The sequence below is a fragment of the Plectrocnemia conspersa genome, unplaced genomic scaffold (assembly GCF_051122295.1).
Source record: "Plectrocnemia conspersa isolate PC_06_02 unplaced genomic scaffold, ASM5112229v1 ptg000006l, whole genome shotgun sequence".
NCBI classification, from domain to species: domain Eukaryota; kingdom Metazoa; phylum Arthropoda; class Insecta; order Trichoptera; family Polycentropodidae; genus Plectrocnemia; species Plectrocnemia conspersa.
Window position 1 is genome coordinate 19,221,125 of NW_028277170.1, and position 27,380 is coordinate 19,248,504.

The 27,380-nt window shown below is 31.1% G+C and overlaps 2 protein-coding genes across 4 annotated transcripts; one reads left to right on the forward strand and one right to left on the reverse strand.

Moving 5' to 3' along the window:
* The first annotated feature begins 1,480 nt into the window (after positions 1-1,480).
* Positions 1,481-14,436, forward strand: dos (daughter of sevenless). Its single transcript, XM_088187810.1, has 12 exons — positions 1,481-1,657; positions 8,134-8,262; positions 8,406-8,586; positions 8,666-8,790; positions 10,558-10,729; positions 10,810-10,854; positions 10,935-10,995; positions 11,138-11,216; positions 11,307-11,387; positions 11,461-11,550; positions 11,620-11,697; positions 11,771-14,436. Exons 1-12 carry the CDS (start codon positions 1,583-1,585, stop codon positions 11,918-11,920), a joined length of 1,266 nt encoding a protein of 421 aa, XP_088043936.1. The 5' UTR covers positions 1,481-1,582; the 3' UTR covers positions 11,921-14,436.
* A 4,553-nt stretch (positions 14,437-18,989) lies between these two features.
* On the reverse strand, positions 18,990-25,752 carry LOC148234447 (uncharacterized). Of its 3 annotated transcripts, none has more exons than XM_088187529.1 (7): positions 25,612-25,752; positions 21,035-21,176; positions 20,809-20,964; positions 20,647-20,689; positions 19,473-19,534; positions 19,293-19,397; positions 18,990-19,218 (listed from the first exon to the last, which is right to left on the reverse strand). In XM_088187529.1, exons 1-7 carry the CDS (start codon positions 25,649-25,651, stop codon positions 19,197-19,199), a joined length of 570 nt encoding a protein of 189 aa, XP_088043655.1. In that variant the 5' UTR covers positions 25,652-25,752; the 3' UTR covers positions 18,990-19,196. The 3 variants fall into 3 exon arrangements, with proteins under 3 accessions (XP_088043655.1, XP_088043654.1, XP_088043653.1); XM_088187528.1 differs by having other exon boundaries at positions 19,293-19,400; XM_088187527.1 differs by having other exon boundaries at positions 19,293-19,406.
* Positions 25,753-27,380: the final 1,628 nt, after the last annotated feature.

A 27,380-nucleotide genomic window follows, 5' to 3' on the forward strand; every position in this document is an offset into this window, starting at 1 on the left:
TAAACTAGTGTAATTAATTTAAGTTTTAAAATAACTTTTAAGTGTATTTTGAAACACATTGACCAAATATAAATATATGTAACGTCATTATTAAGTATTATTAAAAATTTTGTGGAACTACATTCCACAGCAAGATGCATTTTAAATAAATATTAGGTTTGTGAATCTATAACTAAGAATAACTAAAATTGCTTCATATATATTAAAATATGAATTATTATTAAAACATTTAATTTAATTATTGATTATGGAACATAAATGTATACACGAATACAATTAAGAAAAAATAAATCTTCTTTGAGGAATAATCCGAGAATTTCTGGTTAAGAATCAGAGACGTCATTTCAGATTTTCGCAGGGGAGGGGGGCAAAATTTAATTAGCCAGTGTCCGTTTTTTAATATTTCAATTGTAAACCAAAAAATGACATGCATTTTTCTAATTAAATTCAAGGGAGGGGGGTCAAATGCCTACCTGCCTCCCCCCTGAAATGACGCCCCTTTAATAATATTTACCCAAAAATATTATTACTTAAGTATGATTAATATATTAGAATGATTAAATGTTCAAGAAATACCGAAGATGGATTTTTTAGTATTTTTAAATAAGTCACAAAATAATATGTTGTCAAAGTATTTTAATAAGTATTTAATAATAAATAAAGATGTATATAGATGTAATATTAGATATAGAAACAATTTAGGGATAGTAAAGTATAAGAAAACGAGTACAGCCAGGAGAATTATGTACGGAGGTGGGAATTTGTATAATAATATTCCTAAGGCAATCCTCAAAAATAAAAATGTAGCGGGTTTCCTAAATGGAATTCAGAAACACATTCGTGCATTAGAAAATAAATTATAATATTAAGTCATTTTTTTTCTGTGTATATGTATATTAAGTTGAAATTTGTTTAGTGTTAAAATTAACTATATTAGCTAAATAATTATTTATAATATGTATATAATTTTAAACGGGATAACAATTTTAATATTCCTCTTTGTTTATGTTGTATTATTATCTAACTTATTATCAGAGTCGTATTTAGCAGCAGATTCTTATGAATTTACCATTATAAAATAATCTGTAAGCAATTTTCGCGATTTATTTTTTTTCAAAACAAATCGAAATATACATTAAAAAAGTGTTTTATTTTTGCCCGTGGTAAAACCAAACCGCGTAAAACGGGTACCGCGTTAATTGAGTTAAGTTTATTAAGATATGTTTTGTCCGCAAATAAAATTATAGAGCTATAATGGATCCATTTTTTATCGCATGTTATTGTCCTAACTGTTAATTATAGAGAAAAAAATATCGTAGTGGCTATGTTTTGCTTTACAATCAGTTAACAAAATACCAATATGTCGTTGATTTGCTTTTATTAGCGGTTATATGTGGTAAATAACTGTTACATTAGTAACGCTTAAATTTCCATAATAAATATTGTGAATCAACAAGTGTTTTTGGCTTATGGCAACACTACTCGTTTCTGTTGTATTGGCAGCGCAGCTTGGGCCATTCCCGTCACCTTATGGTCTTCGGGCCGGAGGCGTCGTCCTCGCAGTCTCTGCTCGACCGCCGAGATGACCAGCCCCGGCGAAGTTGTCCACCAGGGGTGGCTTACGAAGTCTCCGCCGTACACGCGTGTTTGGAAACCTGTGAGTAGCGTTGTCTTGTTTCTTTCCGCGCGTCCATCTGGCGGCGCGCCTGCGCCCCCCGTCGCGCCTTTAAATATCCGCGGACATTCATTGCGGCGCTCCATGTGCATAAGAGGAAGGACTTGTTGATTCTAAATTTTCGGGTATAAAAAGCAAAAACGGCAATGTCCAAGCTTTTAAAACTAATGTTATGAGCTTTAAAAAAATAATCACGGGTTCAAAATTTTTTTTATTTTTTATTTTCTCGATGATTATTGACATCTTGAAGCAGTCTGATTAGATACGTCTATTTTCATGTAAAAAGTTTTTTTTATTTTTAATATGAACTAGTGGTGTTAAAATAATAAATAAATTAAGATATTTGACATATTACAAATTATTTATTTAAATAATATACATAACGTTACAAAATTAACTAAAAAATAATATATAAGAAACAACACTTTTACGATTATATTACGATTTATAATTAAAAGTTTTGTTTCAATGATAGTTGTAGATCACTGGTGTTGTTCCATCGAAACAATCAAGTCCTTGTGTGTCGCTTCTTCAAGTAAATCGATGAAAAGATCATAGAAATTTGCTAAAAAACTGCCTTCACTGAACCATTATTTAAACTATTTTTCTTTAGATAATTTTTGAATTAATTCATATTAAGGGCAATTTAAATAAGCGATATATAAAATAATCGTTCCATAGAACGAATTGTTTGTGCATTACCTTTGCTCAGAACAATGAATAACTCTACAACGAATCCTTTTACGAAGATTTACCTATCATTAATGCACAAACAATTCGTTTTATGGAACAAAGTATTAATGTAAATACACATCTCTCAAAATAATTCCCTGTTAAATGTCACTTATTCATATTTTGACTCATATTTAAATGGTCAGAATTTAAATCAACTTTCAAAATTAATATCAAATGGTCAGAATAAAAATCTAAAACGATCAGAATTAAATATGGGATCGTATGAATTTAAAAAAATATAACATTTATAAATTTTATAAGATATTTTAAAAATATCTTATAAAATTTCTCGCTCGCACCAAAACTGATGGACAGGTTAGGTGCGAGCGAGCGTTGGTCAGAACATTGAACACCCCATGAATAACTCTCAACAAATCTATTTAATTGTATGTAATACATGGTGGTATTCAGATTAGCGAGCGAAGCGGGAGTAATGAGCACGCTTATTGTACTGACCATCTGTCAACATAAAACTGACCTTGAGTTTAAAATACAGATCATATAATATATATACTGGCTATTCTTTATAAATAGAGACAAATGAACTGAATAAATACTGACTAAAAAATGATTTTGACCATCTGTCATAATAATTCTAATTTCTGACCATCTTGAAATTTATTCAGACCTTTTAATATCATAAAAACATGATAATCATCACCTTTATGATTGCAATCGATAGTCCAAAATATCTGCCAAATGCTAACTTCTTTAAAATATCGTGAAAAATATTTTACGAGAAAAACAAGAATTGGAAGATGTAACATAAGATCTACAATAGGTAGTATTTTGTTATATTCTACTTAAAACGCTAAATGAAATCAATTAGACAATAAAATATGATGATTTGTGCATATAAACCTCGGTATTGTGTAACTGATACATCTTTACTTTTATGGATGTGTTTAGCTCGTTCTTGTTAATTTATTACTTATAACTAACAGACAAAGGCAGTTATGTATATCGTTATATAAGATCACCATAATTTTAAAATCAACTAAGCTAACTCGATAATCGGTAGATCTCCTGCATTCAAACAGCTCGTAAATTGAATCTAATACGAAAATAAATACAAATACTCGTGCAAAAACACAAACTACTCCTTTGACTGACAGCTGTATTCAACGCCAATTGTCTTGTTGACAAGTGGAAATTGTTAACAATTGCTGCAGCCAATGCAGCGATGTTGCTAGGTGATCAGATCGCTGGATCTTTGATCAAATGCATTAAACCATTTCGCAATTTGCAATATAGTCCACCAATTGGGAGCATTATAATTTGTTTATTATTAACAAATATTACAATTAAAGTTATATCACTAATTTAGATTTTATAATAGTATTCAAAACTTACCTGTTAAGTTTTCAAATACATTATTGATGAATTATATTTAAAGCTATGAAATTTCCGTAGAATATTTATACAGTGCGACCTTGATCTTCGTTCATTGTTGTTTCTTGCAATGTATTCTTCCAGACAGACGATATGTATCACTAAATATAAAAATAAAACATAATGGAAATTTTACTTTTTTTTCTAGCAACTTTCAATGGCTCACCTCAATGTTTATACAATTTTTTTTGTTGTCAAATTGAAGATAGAGGATCAGAATCAGACACGTTAGTTATGCATTCAGGTCTTATTATGTTCTAAATATGGTTCGTTTTGGTCAATTTTGACTCCCGTTATTCATGTTGACTCATGTTATATTTTTACATTTTTTTTTTATTATTATTAAATGATTGAAAAGTTGTATTTTTGATATGATAAATGTATTTAAAAAATGGTCATCTATTTAAATATGTCAAATCTGAACTATATAGCGAAAGGATGCCTAAAAAGGTAATGTTATTGTTTTGTTACAATGACTAAAGATACAGTTTAGTCATTCGTTTGTTACGTGATTTTTGCATGAATTTATATATGACCTGTAATAGTAGAGCATTCTATAATGAACGATGTGTGGCTAAAAAAGGGTTTCTGTTTTTGTACAATTTAATTAGTGTCTGACTTATAACAAGATCATTTTTAATTCATAAAATACATCTGTATATATATGATTTACAATTTATTAAGATTTACAGTTTTATGATTTTATCAAACATTGTAATGTGCATAAAGTTGAAAGCTCGGCTTGATTTGAATCAGAAATGTGACAAAACAGTACCATTACAATTCAGAACATGTTAAAAAATAGATTTATAATGACATCAAATTATTCGATGTAAATAATTCCATAAGTGATAAGTTAAAAAATAAAAAAGTATGTAATATATGACGATCGATAATTACAATAAATTTGATTCTTAAATTATTGACATTTGTTGTTCAAACCGTTTTGGAACATTTTGGCCTTAACAGTTCATGTATTGCCCTATAGATATTTTCCCCCTTCCTAGTCATGCCCGAGTTAATTCGAGAATTTGTATTTTGTGAATTCTCATTTCAAAAATCAGCAAATTTCTCTTCTTTTTTTTATTAAAAATTTAATTTTTACGATTAATTTTAAATGTTTTACAACGCATATGAAAGGGTGGGCCAGTTCAAGAAGTTTTTGAGTCATTTTTAAATAAGTACTGTGACTGGGAAGTGGTTAAAACAAAATTCGTTAGTGGAGTACAAAGATTTAACAACAACTCATCATTTAGTTATAATAGGTAAAGCAAAAAATAATGTTTTTTCAGTGAAAAAAAAAATATATAATTATTCCGAAAGATGATTTTCATTATTATTTATGATATATTGCCACAACTCTTTTGTAAAATTCTTGTGGTTTTGATTTAAAAAAGGAATCTGGATGTTTTCAGTATTGAAATTTTTTTTGAAACCAATGTTTCATTGACCAGAATAAATGATAATCCGACGATGCTTTGTCAGTAGAATAAGCGGATGTGGTAAAAGTTCTAGATCCAGTTCTTTTACTTTGTCCTGTGTAATTTTCGCTGCGTACAATAAAGTTCGGCTGTGATTGTCTGACTGGGTTTTAATAATTCATAATGAATAACACCCAAAATATACCATAAGACACAAAAAAATATTATTTAAGGTCAAAGATAGTCGAGGTGGTAAAACTGGCGTTTGGCCTGGAGTGGATTACTATAAAAGATCCAGTTTTCGTCTCCAGTAACAAATTGTCACACATTAATCCAAAGCCGACGGCGCTAAACTATGCGGAACCCAAACTCCTTGCTTATGTTTCTTGCCGAGCTTTTTTAAATGCTTTTACCATCAACCAGGAACAGAAAATCTCTTCTGACAATTCCTTGATGGTTTTAGATTAGATCTGATTCTACCAGTGATGAAACTGACTTAAAAATAACACAAAAAATCAGACATTTACCTAAAATTTACGGACACTTTAATTATTTAACACTGATTTTTTATCAGATCATTTATGGAATTATTTACAAATCAAATAATTAGTTGCCAATATAAAATTAATTATATAGCTATTTTTTAATATACTTTAATATCATAATTTAATATCTAGTGTATAAAAACTAAAAGAAATGATCGAAAATTGATTGAATCCTTGATTAATTCTATGCCGTCGCGTGTTTTAGCGGGGTTGAAGGCTAAAGAGGGTGCAATAAAATATAAATAAAAACTTATTAGTAATAATGCAAGTTGTATTTTTAAGTTTCTTTCTTTAAAAATGTTTTTTTAATTTAATAATGAATTTAAAATTTTTTATTTATGGGTCTCTAAATATGTTATCCAATTCTTTTTTATATTTTTAATTAATTTTTAATTAAATTAAATTTATGTTTTTATGTGTAAATACTTTGATAAACCTTTAAATATGTGGAAAACATTATGAATTTATTTCAACTATAATATGTTTTTAGTTTCATATTAAATATGATAATTTTGAATGCGATACGTTTTTTTGCACGCCATTGTATAACTATGATTATTATTCAAATAACACAATGAAAAAACTACCATTGAAATTTTGTGTGTTTATAGTATTCCAATTACGAGATTAACGTTATATGATATGTTATCATCATTTCGGAAATATCAACTTTCAACACAGATAAAAGACGTGTGATTGAAACTTTGCAAATATTAACTTCTGCAAACGGGTTTAGCTCAATCAGAGCATATGAACTTCAATTGAATTGTAACTGTTTACATTACCCAGGGTGGTCTCTTTAAGTTCATGTGTACATGGGTAGGTGTGTAAATAAAGACTTGTTGATCATATATATGATTCATTTAAATATTGACATTACTGTTTGTTTTCTGTCGGTGTTTAATTTCAAAGATAAGTGTCCCAGACTAAATTTAAATATGATTCAATCATACGATCAATCGGTCACGCTTGCAAATCAGTCTTCGGGTACGTAACAATCATGTCGTTAGTTGTTTGGCATGTATGACACTTCCCTGGACGCCGGGGAAGCTTGATAAATTGATTGAGCTTAAATGAATATTCAATCCTAATAGATGTATGTGTGCATCCATTCAACACATGCTCATATTTATTAATCGGATGTTTTATAAAAATAATAATAACAGTAATTTGTTAAATAAAAAGCATTGTAATTATATAATATTTTTTTTAATTTAATTAAATGCTTTCTATAGAAAATATTACTGATAAATTAAAGAGTACGAAATTAATTAACATAACAAAAAATATTTTATATTAATTTTATAAAAAATATTGATAAAATCACAAAAGTTGTATAATATATAATAAATATGTAAAATAAATTAACGGATATTATACTAGAAAGTGTAAAATAAATCAAAACAAAACGTTGAAGATCACTGATGTTTTCTATAATTTACTATAAATGCAACATTATGAAAAATACATAAAATTAGCTCACTACTCAAAAGGTTAACATGATGTTGACCTACTTTTTTAGCGAGCTTTTTGTCAAAGAAATACCAGTAATTTGTGTACATATAGATAATGACTGTTTAGAGCTTTTTCCTAAGCTTAATAAATATCATTTATTTTCATTAATTAGCAATAAAATGGCTTATTTTATTTTTCTAAATATCGGTTAAATACTCACTAGAAGTCACGAAATTTTTACACGCAAAGCATCTTGAAACACGTATTTTTAAAATACCTTTATATTCACTCATTCAAATGATGACTGCAAATGTTGTTATCGTACTATGTTTTTAATTTTACTTCGAACTCGATATTCATAATACCTTTTTCAACACACTGGTTTAAAGGATATGTCATGAATGATAGGCAAGTGTATTTTGATAGCATTTTGCATCTGCCCATCCTTATTTTCAATCTGCTGTTGACATCGGTCATGAAAATAGAACGGAAATCCAGAATTATAAATAAAAAGTAAACAAGATTGTGTGAGTCACCGGTGGCAGAGGAAGTTACACATTGCTGTTATCGCGTCGGCTCGATAATGATTGGTCTGGGACAAAGTGATAAACAATCGCGTTTTGTGCAAAATACTCTGTGATAATGCCTGCTACGGATGTAGCAATTAATGTATAATAGTGCGTATTTGTTACTTTCTTTTATAAGACACGTACGAGGATGAAAATACATATTTTTATCTCGTTTAATTTAGTCTCTATGGCATTAAAATGTTTCCGGGGCTTTAGAAGCGTAGGACAAAAAAATCATGACGTCTTGGATGTAGTTCGCTATACAATTACCTTATTTTAAAAAGCTGTTTATTCACATAAATAAAAACAACAGTATATATAACTAAAACAAATGTTTTCAGCGATGGAGACGTCGTTGGTTTGCGTTGGTGAGATCGAAAGATGCGCCTGGACAATACTTCTTGGAGTACTACGTAGATAAGAAGAGTCAAAAGCCAAAGGGATCAATCAATCTGAACTTATGCGAACAGGTATATATTGTGTCATAAAAATATCGACATCCCACGTTTTAAATTTATAGAAAAAGAATCAATTTTTATTTCATTTTAAAAATCATTAAAATTGTTATTTTTATAAACATATCGAGTGTTTTATTGATTTTTTAATATTTCAGATTGACGCTGGTTTACGTATACCGCGCAGAAATAGCGAACCAAACGCTTCGAAAGGCTCTGTGTTTTCTATCAAGACGGATACGCGCGTTTATCATCTGGAAGCGGAGTCCGTGCTGGAGATGGAAAAGTGGGTAGACGTTATATGCAGGGTGTGCGGGCTGACTCAATACGAGGGTAAATGTAAGTAAAACGGAGGCAAAAGCGTGTCTTTTCGCACCCCTATGTCGCTTACTCAGCTTTGTTTTTTTTTTGTGCGTAGCGAGCTTCATTTCGATCACTCGCAGCACTGAACCTGATACGGCCGTCTCCAACAGGCCGATAGCGTCCGGACCCTACATCGCCATATCAGATTGCTACACTGGAGTGCCCACCAGAGACAGCAAGGTAAACATAGATTCGTCACTATTTATCATATTTTTGTACATACACACCGTTTTAAATTTATTTCCGTATTTAACTATTCGCATAAATCTGTAAAAATAAATATTCCACATGACCCTGAGATTTATTGATGATCATTGTCATACTAGAAATTACAATCTTTTAAAGTCAAAGATATGCAATTATATTACTGATGTTAATACGCTTATACTGCGCTATCTTATGTGGGGCGAAGATACAGCCGCCTCAGTTGTGTTTACGAATAACGCACATAAGCTCACGTCCCGTTTTGCCCCGGTCTCCTATATATGAAAATATGTAAAAAAAATAATGTTTTTCTGAGTAAATGACACATTGTATATTTATCAGCATAAATATGCCATTGATACATTTTGACAAAAAAAGATTTTGCTTTTGCTAGAATTCCCGATGTCTGCAAAAATACTGTCTGGAAAGCTCCTATCTGCAAATCCAAGCACCGGGATCTTTAACCAGTCGATCGCAATCAACTAGTAATTTACAAAAAAAATCTGATCAATTCCATTGAATGATTTTTACCATAAAATATGTTTACATTTAACTCAATAAAAATGTCAATATAAAAAAAACAAATAATTTTTTATGAATTTTCCATTAAAAGCCACTAATTTTGCTCAACAAAATTAGCTGCGCAGTGCAAATTTTTAGGATTTTTCCATTAAAAACCGCTAATTTTTCTCAAGAAAATTTTTTAACAAAATCTCGAACCACTAATTATTTATTTTTGTATGGAAAGAATTATAATAACGATATCTGTTCATATAATTAATCCCTTTTGGTGCCCTAAAATATATAAAGATGTCAGTAAGAGTCTGTTAAATATCGAGTTTCATAAAAGCATGTTAACATGCGTCCGGCTGTAGGATCGAGTCCCAGAAATTCTGGCACTTGTTAAGATTATTTAGATATGTTGTAATATCTACCATAATCTTGTGGAACAGAATTTTTATTCTCTGTCATTAAAAACTCTAACCATCTAGCAGCTGAGTAGTAAATAACATCCGATTATATTTCTTGCAAAATTGTTCAGTATGTTTTGAATGAAATTTATATACATTTTATTTTTATATTTATGTAAATTTTATTATTTAAATAATTTGCAACTAATGGCCAATCGCTAGCGAACCGCAGAAAAAATCAAAATAGGCCACGGGTCGCCGACCCCTGACTTAATACATATTACGATTTATAAGGCACATTATCAGATACAATTTACTGAAGTGTTGTGTTTGAGGAATTATTATCTATTGAAATCGTCTGCTTTTCATATTCGATTCAGACAAACAGGTCACTTTTCCCATAATAAGAATAATCAAACATAAAATACATTATCATATTGAGCCATAGCAAAAAAAAATATTATATTCGTACAAATTAAAACGAAAATGTCGTGAGAAATGTTTCACTTATTAGTATACATATTATAGGCAATAAAACAGTTGATCGCTCATAAATTGCCAACTTAACCGAAATACGATCGCACACAGTTGCGACTGAGTCACATTATTGCAATAAAAATAAATATGTTTATTGCAATACTTATCTACAACATTACAAAAAAAAAACAATACAAAACATAAAAAAGGTGTAAAATTGACGTTGCAATAATTAAAACGCAGTGGTGATCCAGGATTATCTGTTGCTGATAAAACATGCTTTTTATAAGCCTCCTCATTTAAAACCATTACATTTGTTATTTGTATTAAAAATGTTTTTTAATGTCGATTACAGGGTCAGGTGTTCATAAATTACGTACCTGGGGTGTATAGAGTGAACGAATGTGGACAGTTGAGAGTGCCTCGTCCGGAAGCGGTCTACAAAAATATACAGCCGCACGACAGGCAAATGGACAAGCTCAGCAAAAACTTTCGCTGGAATGTCACAATGTCGTCCTGTCAAAGATGTAAAATTTTAATTTATTTTGCCGATAAAAATGTAATCGAGTCAGTAAACCAATAACAATGCTTTCTTATGTTATTATAGCGGACTATAAAAACTTGACAAGTTTATCGCTATCCGACATGCCTGGTGAGTTATTTTTTAATTTTATTTATGTGTAGTATCAGCAGTCACGAGTTTTTTTATTGTGTTGTGATATTATTTTATAGGCACTCCTGCGCCCCCGAGACCGCCAAAGCCTTCGCACCTCGTTCCCGATCACACGCACAAGTAATATTTATAGTGAAATTATTTCCAATGGGTATTCGCACAGCCTTGCGTTTGGCAAACGTATTAGTTTATTAGATGTTTCGCTAGCGATTTTTTACAGCGGAACTGTGCATGTATTTATATTGTCGTTTTATTTTCGCAGGGAAACCTTTGTCGGTCCCAAGGTACACGAGCCGAATGAGAACGTGACTAATAGCAATCATGCTGCTGCCGGAGCCGTTGTTAGTATAAAAAATATCATATTAACATAGAGAGAGACTCTTTTGCATCTTATGTATAATTGCTTTAATTTTATTTTAAATGTATTACAGGAGGCCAGTCAGCTTTCTCACGTGAGCTACGCTAATACGGCGCAACTGTACAATAAAAAGTCACCAAAGCCGGAACAATTGGTTTGTGTATATATATGTATATTAAAATATACATTTTTTGAATAATATATATAATAACATATACAATTTTCAGTATTATATGTATACGGCACCGCCTGTCGACCGTGAACTAAAACCGGGACGTTCTCGTGGACGATCATCTTCGTACTGCTACGAATCTCATGTGAATATGATTACCAATTTTTATTTTTGATTAGTAAGTGCAGATTGATTATCTATTTTTTACGCACAGGACATACGCTCGAGATCTTCGCGGAGTCAACCTGTAAAACTGCAATATTTAGACTTAGATTTAGTGCCGCCAAGTTCGGTGAGTCGATTTGCGTTAGTGTTTTCTATAATCAATGTTTGATGTATAATCAACGTTTGGTAATTATTTACAGGATTCTCCCGTGTCACTCTTGAGATCGCGCTCTACGCAAGAGACGTCTACCGTTTACAAAACAGTCGACTTTTTGAAGACACAAGCTCTGAACATGACGCGGATCGAAGCGGAGGCGTTCCACCGCAACGATATACAGTTGCAACACTGATTGTACAAAACTCGTTCTAATATAGACCTGTATTATGTGCCGATTTGTGGATGGTTGATTTATGATTTTATATCTCTAGATTAGTTGTATTATTACTTTAAATCGAGATGATTTTTGTTAATGATGCCATCCAATTATGCGCCTAAGCGCGAAATCGACATAATTTTATCAATCTTAGCAGGTTTATTTTTATACATGAGTCGCTTTATCATATTAAAAATTGATGATTTTTTAATTTTTTTATAATTCTGATTATAGTTCAGTTGAACTAGTTTATTTAGTCAGTCATTTTTTCTGTATTCTAAAATCTCGATATATTTTTTATGGTAATGACTACCGAACTTGTACGATGCTTATATAAGTGATTCCAATTTTAAATGTTAAATCTTATGGGCAAAACTGTACAAGCGGCGGTGCGTGAAGCTGTGGATAAAATATAGCGCTTAGCGCTTCTCGATATGTATAAGTACAGGTGTAATGAACGCGCACAATACAACACATGAAGATGATAATTTCTCTGATGTGGGGCAGTTTTTCAGATTTGCAATAAGCATTTTTTTTTAAATGGTAATAAATATTAATAATTTTGGATGATATTTAGGGCTGTTTATCATAACCGTCTTTTTAAAAAAAAATTAAGATTTTCATTCTATGTATTGTTATGCAGAAAGTTTCATACAACGAATGACGAGGAATAATTAAAATAACGCAAAATTGCTAATTTACATTTTTGATTTTCAAAAAAAAAACAATAGTCAATTCTTGTTTTTGTATTAATGTCAATTATGTGTGCCTATAAATGTTTTAAGTATATAAAAAAAATGGAATTAAAAATTACCAAGACAAGGTCATGCTGTGTAGAGCAAGGTCACTCACTCGCTCGCTTTGGATAGAAGTGAATCAGTTTTCAGTTGTTACACTATTGTCGATATATAAAAGCAGCGCTTTCACAACTTATATGAAACACCGCCACTGCTATGTATGTTATTGAATGTCTCACAAGCTCGTTTTTATTTCGAGCATCTAATATACATTCATACAAGCTCAAAGAAAAGACGAAATCTAGTCGGTCGGTACTGTTACAGCTGCTGATTTTCAGTTGTTCGCTTGCCATCATTTATATCGGTGTTCACTGGATTAAAATAATATTAACTCCTTCGAGTCCACGGGAACTCTAAAACTTTGTGCAGCGGTCTGCCATGTCTGTTCCTCATAAATTCATGTAATTTCTTACTCCATCATTATATACATATATATCTGTAAAGATGTAAATATGGTTTGTTTTTGTAGGAATTATTTTATCGAATACATAAAATTCGATTAATAATGAAATGTGCCAACTTTTGTATTAAATAATGACGGATAATAATATTAAGAATTTCTATTTTTTCCATGTTATCGAATGTTGATTCGATGAAAATTATTTTTACGTACTTAATTAGTAATTTTTCCGAAAAATATATTTGATTTCATTATTCGAACGCTATTGATTTTAAAAAATAATTTGTTTTTAGACTCTGATTTTTAAAAAAAAAATGTTTTTTCATTTATTATGATATATTTCATTATTAGGAAGCTATGAAGTAATTTTAAAAACAGATTTGTTTTTTTATTGAAATTTTTATCTATTTTTTTTAAGCAACGTTACCAGCTGTAACTCAAATTGTTTAAACGAAAGATTTCTTAGTAATGTTCCTTTATTTTTATATGTAATGTAATGTTTGTGTCTTTTCTCGTTTTTTTTATTATTATTTAATATTTGCGTCGATAGACGTAACACAATCAAGTGCCTCGATTATAATAATAATGTTGGACCAATTCCATATTTTAATTTAAGATATGTACAAACTAAGGATTTTTTTACTGATAAAGAAATGCCTTAAAATAACTATATTTAAAAGTTATATGACACTTGAAAGGATTTTTAATGCTTTTTATTAATGTAAAAATAAAAGTGCCTATTGAGATGTAATTTATAGATAGGAATCTGCAATAAAACTTGGTCAATACCAAGTTATCTCATTACATGCAAAATGTATACATGTAACAATATAAGAAGATAAAAATTAGGAATTTATATCAATCAAGTTTTATTGTACTAGTTTGTAAGTGTCATGTTACCATGATGTAAAATTATTTGTGTTTTTTTTATTATTATTTTTATATTCAAAAGAAATCGTATAGTTGCAATGATTCTTTTACAGTATACACTCCGTTTCGACCACAGGACTGTATACTAAGTTCCTTCTTTTTTGTAATTAAAATTATTTATTTTCATGTTTATTTTGTAAATATTTATATATAAAAAATTATATTTGCATCGTTATGATTTTTTTTTTATATTTTTGTGTTTATTAAACTGTATTACACGAGTATCGACAGTATAATATCTGTAACTTTTAGTTACACTTTTTATGTAAATCTCTGACGTCTTATATAGTCATGACTAAATCGCAGAGTGTGATTTTACCATAAATCAATAAATATAATATGCCATGTGAGCATACATGATATTACTTATTGTTTTATTTAGCAGTCCTTTGTAAACGTTATCCAATTATCAATTATATTGAATACCTATACCATGTTTCACTTTAGGGCCCATACGCACTGTCGGCTAGCCGCCCGGCGACTGTACTTTATATGGTTTTAAATGGGTGCATACGCACGCAGGCGCTGAGTCGCCGGAGCGTCAGGCGCGATCCTGCGCAGAGGTGATGCACAGGCGACTTGCCTGTCGCGGCAACCTATAAAAGCATGGATTTAGATGAGTGCATTCGCACGAGGAGCGACTTTCGAGGCGACTTATACATCATTCACACAAAATGGCTTCGACACAGAAAAGCTCATCGTAGAAATTGAATCCCGAATCGTTTACAATGATTTTATATGAATATTGATAACGAAAAAAAAATATTGTGAAATAATATGTATAATTATATTATATTATTTCTTGCTTCTCGATTTAAATTAATTTTATTAACATAATACAGATACATTTATAATTGCATTTGGGAAACAAAAAGCGTTTCATCCGGGGAAATTCAATATTATTTTGAAATTAAAATAATATTTTTTTCTCTTTAACATTAATATTGCAATTTCTTTGCGAATGTACTACCCGACCTCGAGTTGCTCGGCTTAGCCGCCTAGTCTAGCTACCTACGTTTTTGAGCCGGCGACCGCTAGTCGCCGGCGGCTAGCCGACAGTGCGTATGGGCCCTTAAGGCTTAGTTGCCATATACATTCCGACTACTTAATTGTTATCGTTATACAAAAGCGAACCCGGGCCCTGGAGAGAATGATTCCGAGCCTCATAACAAAAATGACATTTTATGTATGTTTTAGCATGGTATAATTTCTTGAATAAATAATAATAGGTATGAGTTAACCCTTTCGCAGGTGGAAACTATTGAGAATTTTATTATATTATATTAAATATTGCGATGGATTATGATGGGCGAGATCGTTAATCTCTGAGCGGTGGTGGAGAAGCTGTCGCAGGGATGATGTCCGTGGAAGTTCTGACTTGATGTGACAGCAACAGTGGAGGTTGATCCCTCTGCTGCGGTGCTCGTATGGTGGAATCCCTCTCAGGATGTGGGCGTCTGCAGGTGTCCGACGGGTGTCTGATTGTCTCTTCGAGTTAAGAGACCAGCCTTATGTATGCTGATTAATCACAATCATCCAGGCCTTACCGTGGTATATTGTTTCCCGTGACTGTTTCGTAACAAAGAAATATTCATTCTATGCACTGGAGAATCCTTGCGTGTTATTTATGGGGAAACACATTTTTTAGTAACGAGTTCAAGAGTAGGGAACATTATCACGTTGGAAAGTTGCATTAAGTTAGTTCCAAAGAAAAAAGGCCGCATTCAAAAAATTTCAATTGATGACCTCAAAATCAGTGCCAGAAATGTTGGGAACATATCATGAGTTGATTACGCTCTTTTTCCAAAAGCTTGCGCATAGTTCTTTGATCAAAGGAAATATATTTTTATTTAAAAAAAAAAACAATTAAATAAAATTTAGGTGTCAGTCAAAAGGCCACATGCGGTCTTAAGGCCGCAGGATCCCCACCCCTGGACTCTAGTTTATCCTTATTGATGAATAATCACTTTTCGCCACTGATTTTAACCCGAGTTTCAAGAATAGGATTCCCTAAAAATATCTACTCATAATATTTACCTGATAATTAGTCGTGTTTTCTTTGCTGCCCAGTGCTGCCATATAGTGAATTTCCATTCCAGAAGCGTTTATATTAAGAATTTTTATAACAACATTAAGAGTGAGAATCAAATAAAGCACATCTCAACCGAATTTTGGTCAATAGGAGAGCGCAAAAACAATTATCCCTTCTCAGAAGTCAAAAATCCACGTCAATGAAGAGAAGTGATAATTGTTTTTGCGCTCTCCTATTGACCAAAATTCGGTTTGAAAATACTTTAATTAGCCCTTTTATATTAGAAGTCCATAGTAATATCGGTAAGGATAGCTATCATATTTTTAAAACATAGTGTAATATCGAATGCATACAAACTGTAGAGTAGTATGTGAGATGCGATGTCTGCCTGTACTTATTTCGTTTGAATTTTAGACTTGATCTAATGAAAGTTCTAAACTATAATTAGGTTAGGTTTGGGTTTGAACAGCAAACTGTCAAATTGACATTTTAGAGCGGCATATAATTTCACTAGCGTCTATCAGTCAAATTATATTTTCCCAGGTAGTAATATACATATATCTACTCACCGAAAAATACACATTCACTCTAACATGTATACATTGCATTTAAATAAATAATGATAAGCATGTAAATGTGTATATTACTACAGGCCACCCTTCTTATGTATTGGACATATAATTCCATTCAGCGGGTATGCTTTCATATTGGCAAATATTTTTACAATTTTGTGTATGTATGTAGAAGAGTATCTTCAACTCTTTTTAGCATCTCTGTATGCAGGTTGTTTGTACCTGGTGACTTATTATTTTTAAGACGCATTAACAATTTGTTTACTTCCTCCAGAGAGGGTTCTTACTTGCGATATTTCTTTCTGTCTCTTCGGAGTAGTAATTTTCTTGTTCTGAGTCGTTTAACAGGTCATCGATGTGCTCCATCTATCTATTTAAAATAAATATACTGAAAGTGATGAACTTCGACGATAAAGCAATAGATGGTTCACAAAATATTGCTGACGGAATATTTTCGTTCTATTTTTGAGGAATCTTTTTCTCCTTATGCTCAGTCGCTGCATTCTTCATGTTCTTAGTCTTCATTACTGACCATCAAAGAAACTGAGAGCTCAGATTTTAAATACAACTTTAATAAATTGAAGATTAGTATACTCTTCTGAGCCTGATTTCATTTTGAATGGTTGTAAAGTCAGTCTCGCTGATCCTCTAAAACGTATTTTTGATCTAATTATCAAGACGTCATCATTTTCTGATCTATGGAAATGCACAAGTCACCCCTATTCATAAAAAGGATGACTAATTGTATATAAAAAACTATTAGAGCCGACAACACTGACATGGATTGGACCAACAATATGGGTTTCGTCCCATCCGTTTCAGTTACTAACCTTCTGTCTTTCACCAAAACAGTGACAAAATCTCTCGATGCGGGAATTCAAGTAAATGTCGTATATATACATTTTAGGAATGTTTGCAATGGGTTATTATTAAAAAAATTGTCAAACCTCGGTTTCTTGGATGATTTAACTCTCGAGTTATTTGAGTGATCGTAGACAATTTGTAACCCATGACGCCCCATTGCCAAAAGAGTATCTCACTCCTTTGAGGTTCCTCAAGAGTGCAACCTGTGCCTTTTGCTCTTTATGTTATTTATTAATGACATAAATACAGCAGTTACAAATTCAAGTTTTCTTCTGTACGCAGATGATTTAAAATTATATAAATGCATTCGATCTGTTGTGGACTCCTCTCTACAAAGTGATTTAGACTCTCTGTGGAGATGTGCTTCCGTTTGCCATTTAGTGCTATACTGTGTCATTTTCTTGATCCCGTTCTGCATTAGTTTTTTCCTACAATCTCGTTGAAAACATTTTGGATAGAGAAACTTCCACTTAAGATATCGGAATCACTTTTAAGAGCAAATGAAGGACACATACACAATGCCTGTGATAAATCTTACAAGAAGCTCGGCTTTGTTATGAGAAACACCTTCTGTCAGTTATACGTCCTCCATTCTTATATCCCAGCGCCTTTCTTTTAGGAGTGCGGTACAAGTGTTGTCGACAATCCAATTGAGGAATTTCAGTTTTGAGTTTTAGACCGTCTTCGAGAATCACGATCACATCTTCTTTTGATGACCAGTGGGGTTAAGATGTTGCACTTGTCTATGGCTGTCGCCATCTGGATTCTTAATATGCTGGCATTGCACATTGATCTGTTTAATGTCGGCTACGAAGAGCTGGTTCGGTTCGTATCATATAATTTTAATATTTTATTATTTGTTTTGTTTTCTTCTTTCTATGTAATATTTTTTTTGTATATTGAAATAATACAATGTATTGTTTTCGACCATTGTGACGCATTGGGGTAACCTTTTAGGTTACGATGGTCTCAATTAAATTTAAATAAGTATATAAATAAATTTTTTTTTTTCACAATGATGGTTTCTTCTTTATACTTACATGTGGAGTTACATGGCTTAAACTTTTTCCGAAGTTGGTTAACTTTACAGTAAAAGAATCTATTATTATTGCTCCCTCTAAGCTTTCAATCTCGTTATATCTCACAGAAATAAATAAAAAAATATTTTTGTTGCATCTGGTACAATTTCATTGCGTTGCCACATATTTATATTTACTCTCAATAAAATAAATTTATGAATACTCTAATGAAAGATACAGCAAAATATACTCGATCGACCGAGTGATAGTTAAACTATAATTTTTATTAATACGCACACCATTAACATTGACTTTCTAGCAACATTATCAATTGCGTTTTTAAGATGTTGTATAGATGCGCTACTTAAAAATTACAGGAATTTTTGAAATAAATTATGTATGAATTTCTTGTGAGTTGAAATAAAAATCAATTTTTCACATTCAAAAATTTATTGCTAATACACGATAATATATTTCATACAGTTATATATGGCTATTTCTAAGTAAAAAAAACAATATTTTATGTATACATGTACGTCATTATGTTATATATTTATATTGAGAAAAACACGTTTGTGTTGTATTATATTATATATTCGCATAGCAAACAAGGAAGGCTAAGCATCGATAATTGGGATTCACTGCAAGCGGAGCCAAATGCTGAAACGAAATGATCGCATAGTGAGATGTATATCGCATACATATTTACATTATGCAGCATAGCGAGTCTTTACCCGAATCCGATTCCCAGTGCGAAGAGGAATGTGTTAGATACCAGGAACGGCACGAGGATCTCTTTATCGAGCAGAGAGGCTTTTTGAATGCTCGGTTGCTCTAGCCTTCTATATCTGAAACGTTAGCAGATATCAATTCAAGGATAACGAATACTTACTAACTAATAGTTAAAGATTTACGTTTGAATTCGTTGATCTTGTCGGTTGATCCATTGATAGTCGGATTTGTTGCGCGCCATATACTGAAATATATTTTAAAAATATAATTGATTTGAAACTGAATATTAAATTCCGGTTTCAGACACTTTTTAATTGTATGAATCTATGTATTTTTATTTTTAAAATTATCTAAAATAATTTAAAAATTTATCGCTTCACGTGGCTTTGGAAGCAAAAAAATAAGGAATGAATTCAAAACCTTTTTGTAAAATAATGTTATATATTATAACCAGATGTGCTTTGCTTAGAATTTTATTTGCACCGCGGTCAGAATAGATATTAAATGGTCAGAATAAAAATAATAGACTTAATTAATATAAATTTTGACCATCCAATATTTATTCTGATCTTTTAATACAAATTCTGATCACGCCTTTGCTTAACTTAAAAATAGGTCGACTGTGTTCAAGTGGTTAAGTAGATTTCTGCTCTAAATAGTAAATATTTACGACAATAGATGGGCGTAGATAAAAGAAATCCCAACATCGTAGTACAAAAAAATTTTCGTTCTCATCTCCCACATAGTGTTAAAAATGTATTAACTTTTTTGTAAGATAAGGTTGAAATTAATATTGGTAAAGTTCAGTTTTGCCAAAAAACTGTTTCGCCAGTCTTTAAAGTTGTCTACATAGCGGCATAAATTTAGTAAAATTTTTACCTGTATCTACTTAGCACTATAATCATTCGTTAATTTAACACTTTTTAATTGACGGATCAGTCAGAATCCAGGGGATGGACAAAAGCCACATTTTGTTGTTTTATAGTATATATCAAAAAAACAAGCTTATTGTGCTGCTATCTATAAAGTTCAAAGCGTCTTTTTGTAAATAATTTCGTATTTTTTTTCAGTGTTACAAAGCCGTAATTTATATAGTAAATATAATTAAACACACATTAACTGATATAACCCGTTGACTACTGAAGTTTAAGATGCTATTAAATTTATTTTTACTTTTTTTAAATAAAAATAAAGCATATTTTAGATTTTGATACAATAATTTTTGACTACTGTTCCTATTCAAATATTTTTTTTTAATCTTACTTTACACGAAATTCTTGCAAAACTGCCTGTTTTCGTGCTTTGAGTAATCTTACATATATTATTAATGTTAAAATAATGGCAAATGTAGCTTACATAATATCCCGAATTAGGGCTGAGTGGCGGACTCGGTGGCGATCTGCAAAATATAATATATTTAGGTATACTGCAACATTTAGGTATTCCGTTATATTAAGAGAAAAAGAACATATCAATATTATAGTTACAAGTATTTATCAATTAAATTTTCATAATTACGTCGTGTATCGAGAGAACATCGGCAGAGACAGAAGTGTAGAATTATATTCGGTTTGCGCCTCTCTCACTTTGCTGCCGCAGTAATTTACAAATATTCCTTTGAGCTCATCCTCAGTGCTCGGCTCCGTGCTCGGGCTGTTCGGAGGGCTCTTCGGGCTGAAAATTTTAAAAACGCACTTATCATCTGTACTACATAGTCCAAAATTAATTTTTAAAAAATACTAACCTGTTAATTCGCGAAGAAGCAACCGACTGTCGCAACGAAGAGTGATTGCTCTCCCTTTGCGCTTCTTTCAATAGTCGTAAATACTCCTCTCCTAATGTAGGCAGCGGAGTGGCAGATCGAGATGCGATGTTAACCCAAGATTCTGAAAATTGAACAATTCTATTTTTAACACTGATTTGTATCAGACAGTATTTTTTATGGGTATTTTCACGACTTTTTGTATTTGAACAATGCAAATATATTAACACTATTTTTATTTTCAGAAGCTTTTTATTTTTGAAAATCTGGACACTATATACCTATTTTTAATGAACCGTAAACATAATATTAATGGCAGCAAATTAAATGGTCAGAATTTAAATTAAATTTGGGTCAAAATAAAAATCAAATTTCAGCCTGGTCATAATTATATGATTCAAGGTCAGTATTAATATCGAATGGTTAGAATAAAAATATAGGACGATCAGAATTAAAATAATGAATTCAGAGTCAGAATAAAAATATAGAACAGTTATAATTAAAATATTATTATTTAAATAAAAATTATAGCATGTATATCTTACAAAATGGTCAGAACATTGAACACCCCATCTATTTAATTATATGTATATAGGACGCGAAATTATTTAGAGCGACAAACGAAGCGGGAATAACGACAGGGCGGCATCTGACAATGTTGCAAGCTCAACCAAACAAGTTGGCCCTAAAACACATTGATAATTATGACAGATCGATCAGTTGTATCAATCTTCAGAGTTACAGCAATAATAACTTGATTCTGACCACCTGTCAAAATAATTCTTACCATTAAATATAAATTCTGACTACAACAGTATTAAAATTCTGACCCGATTAGCACAAGCCATTTTTAATTATTTATTTAAATTTAATTAAGACCTCAGGTTACCCCAATGCGTCAAAATGGTAAAATATTAAACAATACACACAAAATAAATAATTATAAAAATAATGCGAAATAAAATATTAAAATCAAATGATACGAACGCAAGTGTATTAAGGAGCTGACATACAAGTTTTTGCGAGAACTCAGACAATCGTATCTCAAAGCTTCTAAAAGAATGGCACTGGGATACAAGAACGGATAATAATCAAATATCCTCTTATAAAAGTATCTCAAGAACCTTTTCTGAACTTTTTCGATTGAGAGGGAGTATTTAGTTATTCGATGATTCTAAATTCTAGATCCTGTTTCAAGAATGCTGTGAACTAGTGCCATAAAGGACACAAATAAATGACGGATTATCAAAGTGAAATGCGTTATTCATAACAAATACTTATTGCAGACGGCGATAGAACCTCCAAGTGATTCCGAGATCTTTAGTGAAAGTTTCTTTAGACAAAATTTTTCCATTAAGATCGTAAGAATAGTCTGATGGCGAACAGGAAGGCAGACGGTTATTTGGTTACTATCATAGAAGATCACTATTGAATTTCTGATTAATACCTACCAGGAACAGTAGCGCTTTCAAGTACAAGAAATCGAAAAAGAAATGGCTCCATACCTCCTCAGCAAAACCAAATAAATTGAAAAGTATAACTAGTTGTTTGTTAATAAAGAAACACTAAAAATAAAAACATTTTTTAATCAATTCAAGCGCAAACCGTTAAATATCTCGAAAGGAAAGAAACATAACTTAGTCAACTTTCATAATTATGGGGGCATTTCTGAAAATGTATGCGAATACACAGCTTTTGTCTTTATTCGGTGACGTAATATTTTTAGTAAATCAGACATTCGTTGCGAAAGTTACATGCGTTTTTCTGCAAAGTTGTGTACTTTCTATCATAATAATATTTGTGTTAATTTAAATATTAATCAAAAAGTACAATTCAGCAATGCTTATTTTAAGGGATTAAAAGTTTTAAAATACTTTGTTGCCAAGTTGTCCAAAAGTGGATAAAAAATAATATATTTTTATAAATATCAGGCGATTGGTATATAATACGCATCTGGAGCCGAGAGTAAACCTCGTTTAATCAAACATCTTTGAATGCGTTTATTGAACAATGTGTAAAAGATAACAAAGATGTACATAAGAGAAAATGAAGATATCAAAGAATAACCGGCAGAATTTTATGGCCAGAGGTTGAATCTGATAAAATGGTGGAATATTTTGTAATTAATAAGCCATGCAATATTGGAGATATAATGTCACTGAAAGTAGAATATAAAGACAGAAGCAAGACATACTTCAATGACTAATTTTAAATGTTTAAAGATTAATGATACTAAAGAAGTTCGCGAATGATTAATTTTTTCTTCAGAAACTAGTAAATGTTTGTATTTTTTTCAAACAATAATAATAAATTTACGACTTGAAAAATTTAAATCATGCGTTAAAGGAACATGAGGATTCAAATGATTATTTTTTCTCAATAAAGAATAGATTATTAACAGATACAGTAAAATTATTAGCTAGTTTGAGTTTGGAATTTCGGTGACATGACGAAGGTGTAAGCTCTCATAGAAAATGTAATTTTATGACGTGTATAAAAATCATTTAAAAATATAATAATATTAGATAGATTTGGGTATGTGAATTATATATCTCACTCAACTTATGACGAATTTATTAATTTAATGGGCAGTGAAGTTGAAGAAAAAATAATTTCAGAGCTTCGGGAAACTTAATATTATTCATTAATTCACGATTCTTCACCGGACGTAAGCAATACAGATCAATTAACGTTTATTTTAAAATTTTTAAACTTCAAAGTCACAGTGCTGAATATTTAGAAGAATGAGTCTTAAAAATAGTAATAATTTTTTTAGATTTAAAATATTGTTGCAGTCACTTATGACAATGCTGCTAATATGGCTGGCAAATATAACAGTTTGCAATCGAGAAAGAAAAATTTAAACGAATCCGCATTTTTCATTCCATGTTCGAGTCATACCATTAATTTTGTAGGCTTGTTTAGGAGCAGTATTTTATTTCGAGTTTGTTCAAGGCATTTATGTTTCTTTTTCTTCAGATATTTTGGATTTTATATGTCTACAGGATGTGCGCCGTACAACCACAAAATCATTTAAAGCATGAAGCTTGCATATCGTGTTATTGTGAAACAAGTCGTTCGGTATGCAGCCGCACAACCAGACAGTATACAATTGTATACTGTCGCGCCGTCAGCGCCGAACCAATCAAATTGTTCCCAGATTTAATGGTCAAAGTCCTCAATAACAGGTCACTCTTTTTTTATTGTAATATTAATATTTAGATTTCATTTTACCTTAATAATGACAAATTTAAAAAATTAAAATTAAACTAAAACATTTTTATGGAACATTATTCGATAATATAAGATTAAAAAACGAGCTAACTGTTCTATATTCGTACTCTAAATTTGCAGAAACCTGTTCATGAACTTGTACAATTAATGAAAAATAATCTTGAGTCAGGTTTTCAGGAAGTAGATAAGATAGCTAAAATAATATTAACTCTTTCAAGTAATACTGCTTCAGCAGAACGTTAATTTTTTGCTCTGAAAAGAATCAATATTTGATATCGAAGTACGCAAGGCAAGGAAAGATAATGTGGCCTAAGCTTGATTTCAATGGAAAAAAGACTCTTAATGGAATTAAAACAGTGGAGCACATTTTACGAAAGCGTAATCGAAAAATTTGTCTAAAGAACGAAGAATAGAATTAATATATAAATAATAATAAAATTTGTTTTAAAAAATTTTGCACTGTTTTTCCATTTTTCATATACAGCACACCCAACATATGCCACTGATATATATAGGGGTTACCAGAAACTTTAAAATAAATAGTAAAAGTAAATGCGCCACTGGCCGTGGTCAAAGGATTAATATAGACACAAAGGGAATGTAACTCAAAACATAGCGGGCTGAAAAGTTTGGCAATGAAAACTAAATATTGGAGCTTTTCTTTGTTTATGTTCTTATAAATTATTTTATCAAGAAAATAAAACGTCGAATAAATGTGATTTAAATAGTTTCTCGGTCATTGATGCATTACATGGAAATTGCAATAGAGGGGGGGGGGGTCACGAGGATATAATTTATTTATTTTCGAGTTAACTTGTAACATTCTAATTATTTAATAATTTTCTTTTAATTATTAATAAATCAATATTAAAAGGTAATTGTCTTATTGTGCTTAGAATATGGCGATTTCTTTAATTAAAAAAAACAGTTGAAAATAAAATATTATAAAAATAGTAAAAAAACTAAAAGCAAATCAGTGGTTATCAAAACGAAGAAAGAGGTTAAATTATTTGAACATGATTATTATTTAATTGGCAATATGCTTGAACTTAATTTGATGTAAAAAAAACTGTATTCATCTATAGCCGAATTCAACTGCGCAATTGCACTTCTCTGATAGGTCGGTGGCCATTTTGTGTGTGCATGAATACAATATAAATCTACGGGGTCATTGAACGACCTCGAGTCCTTTGTCTCAAGGTCAACGATCCTGTAGGATCTCGTCGACCTCGCGGCGAAACCATCGAAACATATATAAGATTTGCCAGTAATAATAACGATGCGTTTTGTGCGTATTGCGCCGCTTTTTTTGTTCTCGTACTTACCGCCTAGCTCCTCCACCACCAACGTTTTCAAATCAGCCATCTCCGAGCGATTGTTGCGTCTATGGGGCTCAGAGACTGTAGAGTCGCAAGCGTCACAAACAAAGAACGATCAAAAGCGAAGAACGGGCGACAACCAACTGCGTCGATGACAGTACAGCTGTACGTGTGTGTAAACATCGGTTAGAGATGTGTCTATTTATAAAGTAACCGAGTAGCAACACTGTTACAAAATTGTATTACAATTTTCAGTAATTTGATAAAAAAATAAAAATAAAACAGCAACGGATCAATAAAAAAAATATTTATAATAATTAAAATTTATTTATATTTCTTTCCCACCATTTTTTTAAATTAATTGATTTATTCATGATCATCATCATAGCGACATAGCCCAATGGAGAGGGTTGGCATCAAACCGTTATTTTATTCGTTCCGGTTCAATTAAATATATATATATATATATATATTTATATCGGTTCGGTTCTAGTTTTCGTTCCGAAATAAATATCGGTTTTCGGTTTAGCTGCTAGTTATTCATTTTAAAATGTTTTTATATGTATAAAAAATATTTTATTTCTTCTATTATTTATAAATAAACTATATTAATTGATACATTACCGTGAATGAATTTTTACGCCACAATATGATTGTGCTTGTTTATTTGTGATTGATATTACTTTCTTTAAAAATTATAATTGTTACTGCATGCTTGAACATGGACCAAACAGAAATAAGCTGATATTTTTATTCAGTTCAGCTCTGGTTTTCATTCCGATACAAATAACAGTTTTTCCGGTTTTCAGTTCAGTTCCGGTTCAAAGCTCAGGTTGGCATCATATAGAAGTTTTTTCCATGTGCCGGCCGAAAACACGGGTTATTTGAGTGGGAATAAACGGTTATGGGAAAAATGGGGAAATTTGAAAATAAAAATAAATATAAAAAACAGATTTTTAGATACGAACATTGCAACACCTGTTGAATGTAAATTGTTTTGCATTAGAGTCTCCAATTCGAGTAATCGAGTATTCGATACTCGAGTATACTCGTCTATTTTTCAAGTACTCGATAATCGAGTATTTTGAAAATTACTCGATTAATATTCGAAATTCGAAAATTTTGAAATATTTCAGAAACAACAATAACTTTATTAACGTCTTAATTTTATTTGGTGTTTATGCCCGAAGTCCCGAGTTAGAGCGGTCACTATCAGGTAATATTTTTTTCGCATAGTTTCGGTCGTCGGCTATGCTAGTGGGTACGGCGGAGAAATTTATTTTGTTGTTTGTGTCCGAAAGTCCCGACTTATCTAATTTATGGCAATGAACAACATAAAATATAAAAAAATAGGTTTTATGACTATGCAGTTGTAGCTTAGTGTTGTGTTGTAAATTGTTTGTACCGATCCCTCAGCTAAGAATATAAACCAAAACAATTGTGTATTTTAAAGACATTTAAAGTAAAATCAGTTCTTTGCGAACTGTTTAACTCTAGAGTGAAGGGGATTCACCCAAATACATATTCGAAGGATATAGATTTAAAATCAAAAGACGAAGAAGATTGTATATTGTTAGAAAAAAATCTATTCAAGAAGAATTGCAAATGCTATGTTGTCAATAGTCGAAGGAAATAAGGGAAAAGCAAAGAAGGGAAGGAAAGAAGAGAACATAAAAAAAATGTATATCTATAAAAAGCGAACAGATAAATTAGAAGCCTTATTCAACGCGTTGATAACAATAAGACCAACATCAAGAGCAATATAAAGGGTTTTT